This window comes from Siniperca chuatsi, linkage group LG8 (genome assembly GCF_020085105.1).
Source record: "Siniperca chuatsi isolate FFG_IHB_CAS linkage group LG8, ASM2008510v1, whole genome shotgun sequence".
NCBI classification, from domain to species: domain Eukaryota; kingdom Metazoa; phylum Chordata; class Actinopteri; order Centrarchiformes; family Sinipercidae; genus Siniperca; species Siniperca chuatsi.
The window spans coordinates 9,218,224-9,232,325 of NC_058049.1; the positions used below are offsets into that span (position 1 = coordinate 9,218,224).

Genomic DNA, 14,102 nt, shown 5'->3' on the forward strand with positions numbered 1-14,102 from the left:
GCTTTATGTGGTTCATTTGGACTCTAGTGTGCACATGAAATGGGATGAAGAAAGTTAAAGTGTGCCACAATCGCCCTTGAACACCTGGTTTGTTATTGCAGCAGCCTTGTTGACATAATTGCTGCTTTCAGCGGCGCCTTTTTACGTTTTGCTCGTCAAACATGCTAACATACAGGGTTGCAACTAATGATTATTTTCATTATCGTTTGGTCTATAAAATGTTTATCATCAGTGCTATGTTAATTGTGGTTGTAGTTTAGGGCTACAATGATTTTTGGATTCAAATAGTTTTTGTCCAACCAACAGTCTGAAACCCATTTAGACATTTAGTTATCACATATGATAAAGAAAAGCTGTAAACCTTCACAATTAAGATGCCAGAATTTAGTAATGTTTGTCATTTGTGCTTGACAAATAACTAATAGTCAGAAATTTTATCTACTGATCAATCAACTTATAAATCAACCAATCCATTAAAAATGGTTTACTGTAGTTATTTGTTGTATACTCAGGCCATTTATAATGTATAATACGTGTGAACACCATGTACCATCACCTCAATGCTACCTGTCTTTCATGGGTGAAAAGTTTTTAAGGTTGGATGGCTCGGGCTGTTCGACATGTATGTAGTTTAGTATGAGAGCATCCTAGAAGAATGCAGCCTTAGTCTCACTTTAAGGGCTTCAAATGTAATTGTGAACATGCCAAGACAAAAAAGAAGCCTGTTTGTTGCTCTGCGAGTTGATAACCAGCTTCCTGTTACACAACTGTTAGAAAAGCAGGTGTTCTCAGAGTAAAAGATAGTGTTGATAGAAATTTCTATCAACTCATGTTAGAATGTATCTTAAGGCCGCTCACGTTGTCGTCTGTGATCTCTAACTGTTCTTTTGGCTGAGGTATTGTGTTCGTAGGCAGCATTTTCCCCACAGTTGCAGTTGTCTCAGCAGGTGATGCTTTCCTTCCAGACTTAATGGGGAGTTTCCATTTGAAGTCTGTTTTCTTTATGGCTTTGCTGCTAAAAGTGCAGGGGCTTTATATTCTTAATTGGCGCCAAAGGTCCCATATGAAACGGTATTAAAAGAGAGGTGGAGACTAGATTTTGGTTTCAAAGTTGGTGGAGTCCTATTGGATAGGAGATAATGTTTCAGGGGGATCTGACACAGGGATCTGTATTTAACCCACTCAGCCCTGTTAGTGCAGTGAAGACAGCCTCCTGAGCAGGTGAGTATAACATGGTCAGATGATTAGGCAACAATGCTGGTAAACTGAACAAAAACTGCATTTAATTCAGTTAAATGCTATAACTTCAATTCCTGTAGCTGCTTTGTGTTATATTTCATACTGATAAGTGTTTTTTTAGAACCAAAGTAGGACATGTGGTTTACCTGGAGACATATACTGTAGTTCATCAGATACACATACACTTAGTTAGGAGCTTCATCTAGATGAATTTCTTGTGATACTGTTAAACATTAAAAGACATTTTCCCCTAATCTATTGTACATTTAAATTCTGGGGGGAAAGGCCTCGATTTCAGTAAGAAAATGTAATGTGAAAAGGACAAAGTAGTTACCATACCCTTTAAAATTTGCTTTTCTTAGTGAGTATTGGCGTCTGAATATTGTGAAATTAGTTTTAAAAAGATTACAAATGATATTTCTTTCTTTTGTTACCAAATAGCAACTTTTTTGAGAATTGTCCTTTTTTCCTAAATGATCCAAATCTATTTTTGCCATAAAACACTTCCCCCTCAGGATTGCAGGGGTTCAAGATGATTTCCTCATTATGGTCAGCGGGGGCTCTCTGCTGTCTGATGCTGCTTCCAGGTCAGTTCTGGTTCTTTATTGTACAACAAAAATGTGCCAGAAACATGGTAATCAACATCCATCAACTGATTTGTCTCCTCTTCCAGGCCTGCTGGAGGCCAAATCTTTGTTAAATGCCATCAAGCAGGAAGGTAACTGCAGATCTTAAATAACTTAAGCATAAACTTTAATAACTGTTAAGAAGCACTTTATATTTTAAGGGACTGAGCTTCATCTCCTCTATTAACAGAGATGGTCCCCGTCAATGATGTGAATATTGACTCAGAGAAAGCAAACAGCTTTCTGACTCACTCCAGACCGAAGCGTAACGCGGACCCCAGGTGGTACAGAGGAAACCCAGACTTCCAGGCTTACTACCGCTACTACAGCAGCATCGGACACACTGAGGGGGTAAGACACTATATTAAAAATCTATATTACCTGTAAAGATATGAGATTTTGTGAATGGATAAGTGCACACATTCTTACTCTGGGAGACTCCAGTGAGAATCAAATGCCTTATTCTGGTAGTATGACTTCCATAATAATTATAAAAGCAGAAATTTATCCTAAAGCAGAATTCACACTTTGTAATCAAGTGACAGTAAAGTCAATATCTACAAACGCACAACTGGGTCCCTACATTGCAAAATGCCTCAGAAAGTTTTTTGAAATGTTACATTGAAAATAAATAAATTTGACTTTGGGGCTTCGTGCTGTGAAGCAAAAAAAAAAACATTCCCATGTCCCAGTAAATAAATAAAAATTATTATATATATTATTAACTGTCAGATTTCTGTTGATAACCAGCCCAAATCACTGGATCATGTTACCAGATTCCAATTGAAAATAATGAATAATATAACAGCTACTAGTCAGACGAGGATGATGCTCACTTGGGTTGCAGACCAGAGTGGGGGGCATTTTTTCGTGGATTAGACAGTAGAGAGTTTACAGCAAATAAGGGGAGAGATTTGGGGCATGACGTGCTACTGGACTCAAACCAGGGATGTCCTAAACCCTCGCACTGTCTTGACTTTGAACTCTTCATGTTGCATAGAACAGTGCACAGCCCACTTTCTTGAATATTAGTCATAAAATTGTGGTTATAATCATATTGTGTTGTAGGCTTTCAGGACAGACTTAGTCCAAATTAATAAATTTAAATTAAGCAGTAAAATATAGAAATAAAATATATATATTCCACATTGATTCATCTTTATTAAAGGCCTCTATGAATTGAAAATATGTTATGTTTTAGCACATTAATGTTTTTCCCCTACCTCTCAGCTCTATGAGATCGACAAGCTGCGGATGCTCTACCAGCAGATGAGGTACCTGGAGCACACCTATGGCCCAAACGCTTCCTATTTCCAGAGCAAACTGGGAGTGCCGATGATCATGTGTGACCCAGCTACAGACAAGAAGTGCAAAGTCGCTCTTCCTCCCCCACCTCCAATGAAAGGGGTCCCAAAGCCCACAGAGCCCCCAGCAACCCCTCCTCCTCTTCCTGCTGCTCCAGCCATTTCCCAGGCCGACGTTCTCTACCTGTGCAACAACAAGGATCCCCTCTGTAAGCCCCACATCGTCTACCTGCCCACCGGCTCCGTGCCTGTGCTCTGCGACCCCCGCTACCATCCCCACTGCACCCCCCAGAAAGCCCCTCCAGCCCCAGTTGCAGTGCCCCAACCTCCTCCCCCTCCACCAAAAAAGTCTGCCCCACCTCCACCAATCCTCGTCAAGAAGTCTCCCCCGGCCCCCATCCGCACCTTCAAGGGCATGGAGTACGACTGTGACCCATACTGGGACCCCGACTGCCTGATTGACCACCCACCCAGACCCATGAAAGGGAAGATCGTGGTCCCCCCACCGCCACCCCCTCCTGTGGAGGAGGAAGAGAAAGAGAAACCAGTGGAGGTGCCAGTTCCTCCTGCTCCCATGGAGAAGAAAGTAGCCCACTACCCTTACTACTACCCTATGCCTTACGACCCCAGGGATGATCTGTACGACCCGGTCCGCTTCCAGTACCCACAGCCTGCTGCTGATGAGCCTGCAGAGTCAGGCCACAGTCAGTAAAACATCCAGGACGTGTTGGAGGAAAGGTGTGACTTTGATTGAAAACATTTAAGTTGAACAATTTCATATTTTCAAGGGTTTTAAGATCTTGCAAATGTACAGTCATGGAATACAACCTGTACTAAAATTTGCAGTATTTGTTTAAACCTTATTAAATTGGCAACTGTTAATGTATTTACCATCACTGTCAGCAAGTAAAAAAAGCAGTTTTCAGTCAACACAAGCATGTAATGCGAATTATTTGATGAGTAATGAGATAATAAAGTGTCACAAAACAGTTTCTCATCAGTGAATGAGTTGTATTTTGGCTTCGAATATACTTTTAAAGAAGTGCGACAGAAAGGAAAGAAAAGGTTTGCTCCTCCCAGTGCCACATGGCAGGTAAGAGCAGACTAGTAAAGTAGAAGTGCCAACTTGCAGGCTGGGTGTTCATTATGTCTAGTTCCTCTGTACATTTAATACCCATAAAAATGCTGACTCCTGTTAGAAGCTCCGACTCTGCCCCCCTTTTCCTGCCTCATACGGTTGTGTTTAAACCCTCAAAGGCAATCGAACAGCAGGAACACAACTTCAAAAGACAAGCTAAATGCAAACACTCCAGACAATAAACCTGCACCTACACATAGCTGACTTTAATAGACACATTTCAAAGTGCAGGTCTGACATTTTTATGAGCTGTGTGTTGTGTATAGTTACTATAATATGTACCCTACTATAATCATTTAACCTTAGAAAGAAGAAGAGTCAAAGTCCCATGAAAAAAAAATCATCAGATTGTTTATTACATACAGAAACATGAAACAATAAAACAAACAGGGTAAAATAATATAACGTTCATGTACAGTGGATTCATTTCTGTGCATACCCAAGAAAGAGGAGCAATTTTGTACATATCTCTTACTGACTGGTGAAATTAAGTGCTTTTAGATACACTTGTGGTTGAAAATGGTAAACTGGTTTGAAAAGCTACTGTTGGTTTAAGAATTTATTTTAGCTGACCAAAATACAAACAAACCAAAAAAAGAACAAAACAGAGAAAATTAACTGCAGTGCTTGTTTGTCTCTCTGCTTTGGCTAACTGCCAGCTCAAAAGAAGAGTCCTCTCATCCTCCGGCCGATGCCCTGTCTGTCATACAGGACGTTGAACTTGTTGATGAACTGATTCATGCTGTTGCATGTTTTGGTGATGGTGCCTAAATAGGCCATGAGGCCCACATCATTACATTGCTGCAGGAAAAAAAGAAGCACAGTTATAAAAATCACTTGCTTGGCAATGCAACACAGAAAAAGACTGTTTGAGCGTTGCTAAAAAGCTGTGATCATAACTGTAACAGTCTAATCTTTAATTTTTAAGTTTCTGTCTGAAGTGCAGATTCAAATCTTTCAATTAAATAATTGAAGAATTTACACGGAGCGGAAGTGAAGTGTTCTTTGGGTTTACAGTGAAAGTCATCTGCATTGTTCAATCTTGTTTCCTGCTAAGTTAAACATTGAAGGCAATATTCTATATTTTTCTTATCGCCAACAATGAATTTATCACACTAACAAATGTGTCCAAAGCCATATATCACTTAGTCATCCGTGTCATAGACCTGAACTGTTGTCCTAAAACTATTAAAGACACATCAGTGAACCACACTGTAGCGCTGGGTGACATGTTTCTTCATTACTACGAACATGGGCACTGTAGAGTCAATCCTACATACAGTCCTGGTGCTGAAAATACTCACTAGTACATAAAAAGTGTATTAACCCGCAGCTGAAAATAGTCCCCAACAAATATAATACTTCCTCCTATTTGAGTAAAGTTTGCTAAAAACTACAATGGTAGTTGGTAGTAGTTTTTGCTCTTTTGTAAAATAAAAATATATATAGAAGCTCAGGTATGTGCTTTGTCAAAGAAAATGTTGAGAAAACATGGCAGACCTCTCTTATTTATGCCAACACTGGGCTCAAAACTCTGTTGAAACAGACAAACATTGTAAGGACCATCTTTATGTATAAGGATAATGTATCGTTTAAGTACCTACTGTAAACACATCACTGTACTGCCATCCCTGTTATCTCCTCCTTTCTCTGTTTTGTTGATGTTGTTCAATAATCTGAGTCTTAGGAAAACGTAATGCCAGCCTTAACCTTTAACTGTCATTTTGATGAAAACATCACCATGCGTTAGAAGTATAAAAAACATTTTGTACGCGAAGGTACACAACGCTTGCTTACATCATAGAAGTCAGTTTTGAATTTTGTGGTGCTGAGAACCGGCAGTCTGTGGCACAGGGCGTTTGCTTCTCGAAGGATCTCGTGGTTAAATGGCACCTCTCCTGCAGTACAGGAAGACAGACAGGCAAGAGAAAAAACATGTTAAAGCACAGTATACCACAACAGTGAGGTAAGATGATGCTGTCAAGACAGTATCAAACAGGGGCTTGTAATTATGGGGGTGTGTTTGAGGGGCCTCCCTTAATGGTGTAAAAGTGAGGAAAGGAAACATCTCATTCAAAAACAGCTGTTTTCCAGACTTGTTTTCACATTCTTTGCTCTCAAAGCCTCATTAAAAAGACGCTGTCGCCCTCTCACCTGTTTCCACAGCTTTGACGTACTCTAGAATGATCTTCACCCGGCTGTGGAGCATCTTTATCGCACTGTGCTGGGCTATAAGGTGTTCAGCAACTAACAGAGAAGACAGAGAGAAACTTATTCAGACAGAATTCATTTTTGATGAGTGTCTAATATCAGTCAGGTCACAAGACAGCCGCTTCCTCCAAATTTCTAGAGTTCATTCAAAATCTGGCGATAGAGAATTCAGCCTGCCTGCTGCTTTGAAGTTTGCACATTAACCATCTTCTTTTAAGAATAAATTAAAGACATCTTTGTTTAATTTAGCATTTGATTGCTTTCCCCCCCCATTGTTGTGTGTATGTGTGCATTCTGTTTGTATCTATATGTTTATTTCCCACTATTTTATTACACTGCAAGGAACTGAATTGCTTTTATATGAGACATCTCCACAAATAATCTTGAATTTAATATGTAGCAGCAATCACAACACAACTGTAGTTCTAATGACTAATGTGCAAGCGATACGAGAGCCTGGAATCTGCTTCAAAATCATGAAATTGAAAAGAAGTCTTCCCTTCACTTGTTACACATTAACTTTAGAGATTTTGAACATTTTTCTCTTATACATCTAAATTTGGAGTGTTTTAGTTAGGTCTACGTAATATATTTACAGTATAAAGAACTGATACCAGTATATGGCAGAAAATTCACTGAGTATGCGTTGAAGAATCAGACTTCACATAACCACAGGTAAGAGACACCAGAATCTCCTACACTTCCCCTACAGAAAGAAATTAATTTATAATTACATCCTAAATACCTGCAGAAATGAGTCCTTTGTGTACAGGGGATTATGTAAATAAGTACATCTTGAAAACAAGATTGTCCATTACAGTCCAGAGCTTAGACTAATGTATGGCTGCTCTACTAAGTCTGTCTTTTTAAATCTTTCATTTCAAAGCTTACAACTAACAGGTCATTGAAGAGTGCATGTAAACTCGCTCACTGTGTTTAACCTTTACCTGTTGAGTTTTCTCCTGTGCCGGTGGCTGTCATTCGAGCCACGTGGTCAACGCCGATTCTCTCTGCTTCCTCTGTGGCCAGAGTGTACGTCAGCTCGGCAAACAACATGGTAGCCTAGATTAAAGGGAAAACAAACAAATAAATAAAACAGATCAAATTTAAACAATTATCTGTGAGAAACTGGGTCACTGCTGCAAGACAGGATATGTAGATATGAAATTATAAAGAGTACCTCGCCACTGATGATGTCAATCACAGATTCATAAACACTAACAGGAAGCTGAAGGAGAAAATGTCATGTTATTTAAAGCAGCTGTATCTAAATACACAACTATGGTATTTTCTCATTATTGAAGTGAAAATGCAGAGGAACTCACATCAGTGTGTTTGGTCATTGGGTTGAGCTTGAGGAAGAGAGGGCTCTCAATAATCTCACACACCTGGCAGAGAAGAGGGAAATAACAGTAGGAAAATGTACCATACACAATCTGACATAAGTATCAGACTTTAAGATGGTTTTACTTTTATTAAATCATCCATTTGTAATATGATGATGACACTGCATGTAGTTTTTTAGGTTGACATTGTGTTGGAATTCAGTAAACACAATCTCTGTGTTGGCTGAACATGAATCATTAACAAAACATGTGAGAATTTCTGCAATATTAACACTACTACTCAAGTTATTTGCTTTCAAAGTAAAAGTTGTAGCTCAGGTATCTGACCAATCGAGGTCAATGCTGCAGCAAGACAGCCTTGCTTTGCGTTTTAAAGTAGCTGTGCGCGGTTGTCACTTGCCACTGACTCAGTGAGTGAGGATCTGATCATATAGCAACTTTAAGTTTTGCCTACCTACCTGCTTGTGAATATGAATATCTGACTGGTCAGGGGGGCCGCCTGTGGTGTACCAACCCAAGAACTCCATCTCTTTGAAGACCTGTTTGACTGAGAGACAAAATGAAATTCTACAACAAGTACTTGACTTTGTGTATTAACCACCTTTGACTAATGAGTAATCATTTATCAATAACTGAATCTAATGTTGCTATCCCTTGGTGAAGCAAATCACCTCTGGACCCTTACAGTAAACAATAAACTCGACAGAGAAACAAACATGCATGCATCTGTATCTCAGTGTCATCTGAGCTGAAATGACTGAGAAGTTCATGTCTTATCAGCTTTTCCACTTTCATTTCTATTATTACACGAAAACAAATTCAGAAAAGCTAATCTGTGAAAATGAATTGATCTCACAGATGCTGGTTTTACCAATATCGTTAATTAAGTCACTTCCTGAAACAAGCAGGACGCAGAAGGGCGCACACAAACCACTTACATTGTTCCTCCTTGGTGTAGTAGTACTCCTTGTCAATATGCACACGGTCATCTATGGTGTGAGACAGCAACTCAAAGGAGTTCATCACCTCGATGTTTCTCCCCTCCTGCTTTCCGATCAGGGCTCCAATCACTGAGCAGGAGAAAAAACACAATGAACAACATCTGCTGTAATAACCTGTTTCATTACCCTCAGTTACAGAGCAACTGAGCTGAACATGAGACGCAACTGTACATTACGTTACTGCTTACATGCCGTCTTTCTTGCATAGTGTTGTCATACATACCCTGCATTGGTCGTCCCTCTTGTGAACGGATGCGTATCCAGTGGTCGGATATGTTGAGGATAACCAGAGGGTGTAAGGCCACAGAAACACTCCCGGTGACCCCTGAGGCCATAACACTGGGGCTGGCTACAGTCACACGGAAACACAAATAACAGGGGCTTTAACACTACAGCAACTACAATAGTGCTGAAATAAGTAGTTGATTAATTGATCAGATGCTTGACATAAAAATTAATCAACTTTTCTGCTTTATATCATTGTAAATTGAATAACTTTGGGTTCTGGGAACTTGTAAAGCACATTTTTCACAATTTCCTGATATTTCATAGATGACTAATGAGTTAATCAAGAAAAAATGATCAGATTCATAACCGAAATAAATGCAGATAACTGTTATAACAAACTACAACCACAATAATTTGCCAGTATGACAAGTTGGGATTCAGTGACGTGTGTTTGAAGCCAATCCAATATAACAACAGTAGAGCCAGACCAATAAACCTGCAGGCCAATATTAGCTTATTACAGATATTATTGTATCACCACTATCAAAAAAATGTGTTTATGATATGCAACTACGTTAAAATACAAATATTGGCAGATATATTGTTATCAGGAGTTTGTAACTCTCAAATATCAACACTGGCCTCAAAAATCCAGTAGCAGTCGGGGTCAACTTACAACCACAAACATTTGATAATATGCCAAGTAGGGCACTCAGTGATGTCTTCAAATCTAATACCTTATAACTTATTATTACTTAACTTATAATACTAAAACTAATAATAAAATATGATTTTCCCTTAATTAGTATTCTGTTGCTTCATTTTACCGTTGTTCGATGCCATACTGCTGAAAAAAATGTATCCTAATAACAATTATCAACATAATCCTTGATATCAATTTAAATTCTAAATATTGAACGGTACAGAGAGCCCGATATATCGGTTCATCTCATGGACAGCGGATGTCCACGACCAGCCCTAATTTGAGATTGGGTTGTTGTTACAGGTTGTCATTTGGGTTTTCCTCAAACCGGTCTGTGCTGATAGACTTCGGTTGACATTCCTGGAGCAGACTCCAGTAAGAGAGCAGAGGATAATACTGACTCAAACGTCCAAAGTGATGAATTTGTTGACAGCTTTACAGCAGAGCCGCGTACGTTAACCCGCTTATGTCAGCAAGCTCGCTACCTACCACCTGTAACACCACAAATTCACCACTTACGGCCACCCATAACACGAATGTACAACACATGCGACAATCTGCATACGGGTTCATGTTGATATCGGCCAGAAATTATGAGATAAGTGAGAAATACTCGCCTGCCCCATCCACTTCCATTCCTCCACCATTGCTGGTCGCCATCTTGTCCGGTAAACCGCGCAGGCGCACTTGACTGTTAACCTAACGAACGTTAGGTGGCAATATCGCTTCACCGGGATGTTTTAAAATAAGCTCTACCACATAATTATTGTGCTAAATTTTCCAGGTGTTTACAGAAAGATAGAGTGGTTTTCACCGAGACACGCTATGTTGAGCATAAAGAAGCATATTTGATTTAATCGGCAAATATCCGTTAGGTCCTACTGTCAACGTGCAGCTGTTTCCTGGGGATTGCTGATGTGAGCGCAACCTGTGTGCGTCGGGATATTAGTCCGTGTCGAAGGTTTAAAGAGTTTTGTTTACAAAATGGATGAATTTAAAGGCTGTAACCTGGATTACTTTCCCGAAAACATTTTAATTGACGTATTGTCGTATTTGAGCGTACGGGAGCTCGTCAGAGCTGGAAGGTAAGGGGAATTTAACTTTGCTGACCGTATTTTACCAGTTATTCCTCTTACGAAACAAAAGTCAGTACTAGCTTTGCCTTTGTTGTGACTCATGTCACATGATTAAGTTATTTGTTGTATTTTACGGTGTTTTTTTTTAGAGTGTGTAAGAGATGGAAACGCCTTGTTAAAGACCAAAGACTGTGGAGGTTTGTCGATCTGACCGCATGGAAAGGGGTAAGGATGTTACTGGCAATGTGGCTTTAAATTCCCCTTTTTCTTTTAATACAGTGTAGTGTTTATTTCATCACGTCCACATTAAAAAAAATCTATGCAATCTGATAAAATAGCCGTACAACACATACAATTGCTAATACATGAAAATCATATGTACCAATAACTTTACCACTGTATTTGGCGATAAAGAAGAAATGCTGAGAGTCAGCGCTCATCTCAACTCTCTGTCTTTGAAAAACCTAAAACCAAGTCATGAATCTTGGTGTAATTAGGAACTCGGGTTTAAACTTTGACATTTTGACAGGTTGAAAATTATCGTAGTATGAACAATACAAGAGTCCTTACAAAAAGTACTGAATACATTACTCCAATACTCAGCACTTCCAGTGTGTCATAGTTAAAGTACTGATACATAAAATACATCTCTGACTGTCTTTTAGCATATGAACACTCAAGTCATCTGGTACCAGACTGCTGACTGTTCCCAGAGTCCAGACTAAACATAGGCAAGCGGCATGTAGTTACTATGCTCCACAGAACTGGAACAAACATCCAGGAGAAACAAGACTTGCCCAGACTTTGACCACCTAGAAATCCAGATGAAAAACTTTGACTGAACCTTTAGCACTCAACATTATCCACCTTGCAAATGGTTACCTATCTACTATGTATCTCTCTAAATTCATATTTAGAATTGTTTTTTTAATGGTTTCTAACATTTTAATTTGCATGTCCTTTTCAACGTTTTTAATGCATTATGTGAAGCACTTTGTGAATTCCCTTTTGTGTATGAAATGTGCTCTACAAATAAACATATCTTGCCATTAGACTCTATTGAAGTAAATGCTATTACATATGGGTTGTGTGTGTCTGTGTAGTTATTGACAGAAACCATCTCTCTTTTGCCTCCCATCCCCCACCCTCAACACACACGTCATGGACTGTCCATTGTTTATTAGGTGACATCCCGCATACTTTGGCTCCTGCTGCGTCAGTACCTGGGTTGCGGACTAAGATGCCTACGCTTGCGTGGTTTGCTGCTTTCTGCCCGAGGGGGCACCTTCCTCTCTGAGTCTTGGCTCAAAGCTTTGTCCACAAAGTGCCCTCGGCTGAGTAAGCTGTATCTTCTGCATGCAGACCTGAGAATCCTGCCCAGTTGCCAGCTCCTCCCTCCGTCTTTGCAGGTCCTGGAGCTGCGTGGCTGTGAGCTGCCTCGTGAATTTTTCAACCAGACTCCTACTTCATCTGCTAGTTCCCAAGAACGAGCAGAAGCCACATCCAGTGTTGGTGCTCAACAGCGAAGAAGGGATCAGAAAGGAAAAGGACTTGGCTCTCCATCAGGGATCTGTATTGAGAGGTTAGTCCTTAACAACGTGCCCTCTTTCACAGACCAGCATCTGCAGAGTCTGACATCATGGGAGAGGCTCAGTCGATTGGAGCTGCGCGACACCTTTCGTGTGACGGCTAACGGGCTCAGGAGCTGTGCTACCAAGGACGGCATCTGTGGTGTGGAAGGGCTTTCCAGGCTTAAGTTTCTGGAAATAGGCATCACTGGGCGGCAAGGCTACCAGTTACAGATGGCCTCCCTCGGGCTGGGGGCAGGATGGCTCGGACTGGAGGAGCTGAGCCTGGGTGGTAAGGAGGTGGGGCCAGGCTTGCTCTGTGCCAGCCGTCTGAAGGACCTGAAGTGTCTGTGCCTGTGGGCCTGCACACTCAGTGAGATGCAGATAGTGCGGAGCTGCAGGATGCTCCGTGGGCTCCGGCGTCTGGAGTTTTTAGACGTGATCTTCCAGCCTCGGCAATGTCCACCAGTGGTGGAGGGGGAGGATGGTGGTAGTGGAGAAGAGCAGGACAGTGAGGAAGCTGCAGGTGGAGATACCAGCAATGATGAGAACAAGACACTAGATATGAACGATCCCATTCCAAGTTTGCGTCGCTCACTGGCTGTCCTACTGCCATCTTGCATACTAGTTTTCACCAACTGCTCTGTTCAGATCAGTGCAGACTAAATGCGGTCTCTACTGCTGTATACAAGTGGCCAATCTGGATAAAGTCCTCTTCCACACAGGCATATGTCATTTTATATTGTGTTATTGATATAATGAGTGACTTAGGTTTTTATTATTGTGCATGTGCATATAACTAGGCTAGGATATTTTCAAACCATTTTTCTTCAAACTTGAACAAAAGCTTACTTTTAATGGAGCTATATATTGTGATATAGTACAGACAGGCATGTCTGTTGGCTAATCCTGCAAATTAAAAATACCTGACAAATTAAGGTACTTCATCACATTGATGAAAAAAATCATCTTGCCACAAAGCAGTCTTGCTCCTTGATTTGCAACGTTGCCTCGGTGACCCAGACATATTAAAGTTAGAGCTACAACATTATAAGCGTCTCACGTTATATATCATCATATCGTCCAACCCTAGTGCTTTAGGGCTGTCTCACTTCCAAACTAATTGCTCACATGGAGAATGCGGACAAAAATAAATATGTTTTTAGCATAATCTTTTTTAAACTCAGTCACAATATAAAACAAAATATGGAACTGCCACTGCAGACTGTAAAGACGGTGTGTCGGCAGGTGTCAGCTACAAAGGCAAAGAACCAACTGAAGCATACTGCTGGCAATGATCCACCTGTTTCCTGTTCCTTCACTTCTTTTCAACAATGTATACATTTAGAAAATATATCTGTAACAAGCAGGTGTATGGTTTTAGTGTAACAGAACAACATAACATATTTCAGTTCATCTTTATCAAGTCCCAGTTGCCTGTTACTTTCTCAGTTTTTTACTATATGATTTTTAGAAATTATGAATTAAGAAATGGTAATTGTAGATGTCTGTTTATTGTATTAATGAGGGGAAACATGGAAGATCTGTGTCACTGACATGAATTGTGTTGCATTTAAATCAACCATTTAAAGAAGGTTACAATGAGAAATGAGAAATTGTTTTGAATAAACCTATTTTGAACAAACAAATCCTTAAGCATCA

At 40.1% G+C, this 14,102-nt stretch overlaps 3 protein-coding genes across 3 annotated transcripts; 2 read left to right on the forward strand and 1 right to left on the reverse strand.

Moving 5' to 3' along the window:
- Window positions 1-1,197: 1,197 nt before the first annotated feature.
- On the forward strand, window positions 1,198-4,161 carry LOC122880886 (pollen-specific leucine-rich repeat extensin-like protein 4). The gene is made up of 5 exons (XM_044206443.1): window positions 1,198-1,221; window positions 1,755-1,826; window positions 1,913-1,957; window positions 2,056-2,216; window positions 3,096-4,161. The coding sequence occupies exons 2-5, from the start codon at window positions 1,772-1,774 to the stop codon at window positions 3,879-3,881; spliced, it is 1,047 nt and encodes a 348-aa protein (XP_044062378.1). The 5' UTR covers window positions 1,198-1,221; window positions 1,755-1,771; the 3' UTR covers window positions 3,882-4,161.
- Window positions 4,162-4,631: 470 nt separating this feature from the next.
- Window positions 4,632-10,547, reverse strand: cops6 (COP9 signalosome subunit 6). The gene is made up of 10 exons (XM_044206453.1): window positions 10,414-10,547; window positions 9,089-9,214; window positions 8,803-8,934; window positions 8,323-8,411; window positions 7,844-7,906; window positions 7,699-7,746; window positions 7,466-7,580; window positions 6,462-6,554; window positions 6,105-6,205; window positions 4,632-5,108 (listed from the first exon to the last, which is right to left on the reverse strand). Exons 1-10 carry the CDS (start codon window positions 10,454-10,456, stop codon window positions 4,968-4,970), a joined length of 951 nt encoding a protein of 316 aa, XP_044062388.1. The 5' UTR covers window positions 10,457-10,547; the 3' UTR covers window positions 4,632-4,967.
- Window positions 10,548-10,745: 198 nt separating this feature from the next.
- LOC122880885 (F-box/LRR-repeat protein 12-like) lies at window positions 10,746-14,089 on the forward strand. Its single transcript, XM_044206442.1, has 3 exons — window positions 10,746-10,881; window positions 11,022-11,097; window positions 12,057-14,089. The coding sequence occupies exons 1-3, from the start codon at window positions 10,781-10,783 to the stop codon at window positions 13,104-13,106; spliced, it is 1,227 nt and encodes a 408-aa protein (XP_044062377.1). The 5' UTR covers window positions 10,746-10,780; the 3' UTR covers window positions 13,107-14,089.
- Window positions 14,090-14,102: the final 13 nt, after the last annotated feature.

What these genes read in the sequence shown, in the direction of transcription:
- LOC122880886 (XM_044206443.1), top strand. Translation starts at nt 1,772, where the DNA reads ATGATTTCCTCATTATGGTCAGCGGGGGCTCTCTGCTGTCTGATGCTG. An exon ending in CTGTCTGATGCTGCTTCCAG is followed by an intron (nt 1,827 to 1,912) that starts GTCAGTTCTGGT and finishes CTCCTCTTCCAG; the next exon opens with GCCTGCTGGAGGCCAAATCT. An exon ending in GCATCGGACACACTGAGGGG is followed by an intron (nt 2,217 to 3,095) that starts GTAAGACACTAT and finishes CCTACCTCTCAG; the next exon opens with CTCTATGAGATCGACAAGCT.
- cops6 (XM_044206453.1), bottom strand. Translation starts at nt 10,456, where the DNA reads ATGGCGACCAGCAATGGTGGAGGAATGGAAGTGGATGGGGCAG. An exon ending in AGAGGGACGACCAATGCAGG is followed by an intron (nt 8,935 to 9,088) that starts GTATGTATGACA and finishes TCTCCTGCTCAG; the next exon opens with TGATTGGAGCCCTGATCGGA. An exon ending in CGTCAAAGCTGTGGAAACAG is followed by an intron (nt 6,206 to 6,461) that starts GTGAGAGGGCGA and finishes CCTGTACTGCAG; the next exon opens with GAGAGGTGCCATTTAACCAC.
- LOC122880885 (XM_044206442.1), top strand. Translation starts at nt 10,781, where the DNA reads ATGGATGAATTTAAAGGCTGTAACCTGGATTACTTTCCCGAAAACATT. An exon ending in GAGCTCGTCAGAGCTGGAAG is followed by an intron (nt 10,882 to 11,021) that starts GTAAGGGGAATT and finishes GTTTTTTTTTAG; the next exon opens with AGTGTGTAAGAGATGGAAAC. An exon ending in ATCTGACCGCATGGAAAGGG is followed by an intron (nt 11,098 to 12,056) that starts GTAAGGATGTTA and finishes ATTGTTTATTAG; the next exon opens with GTGACATCCCGCATACTTTG.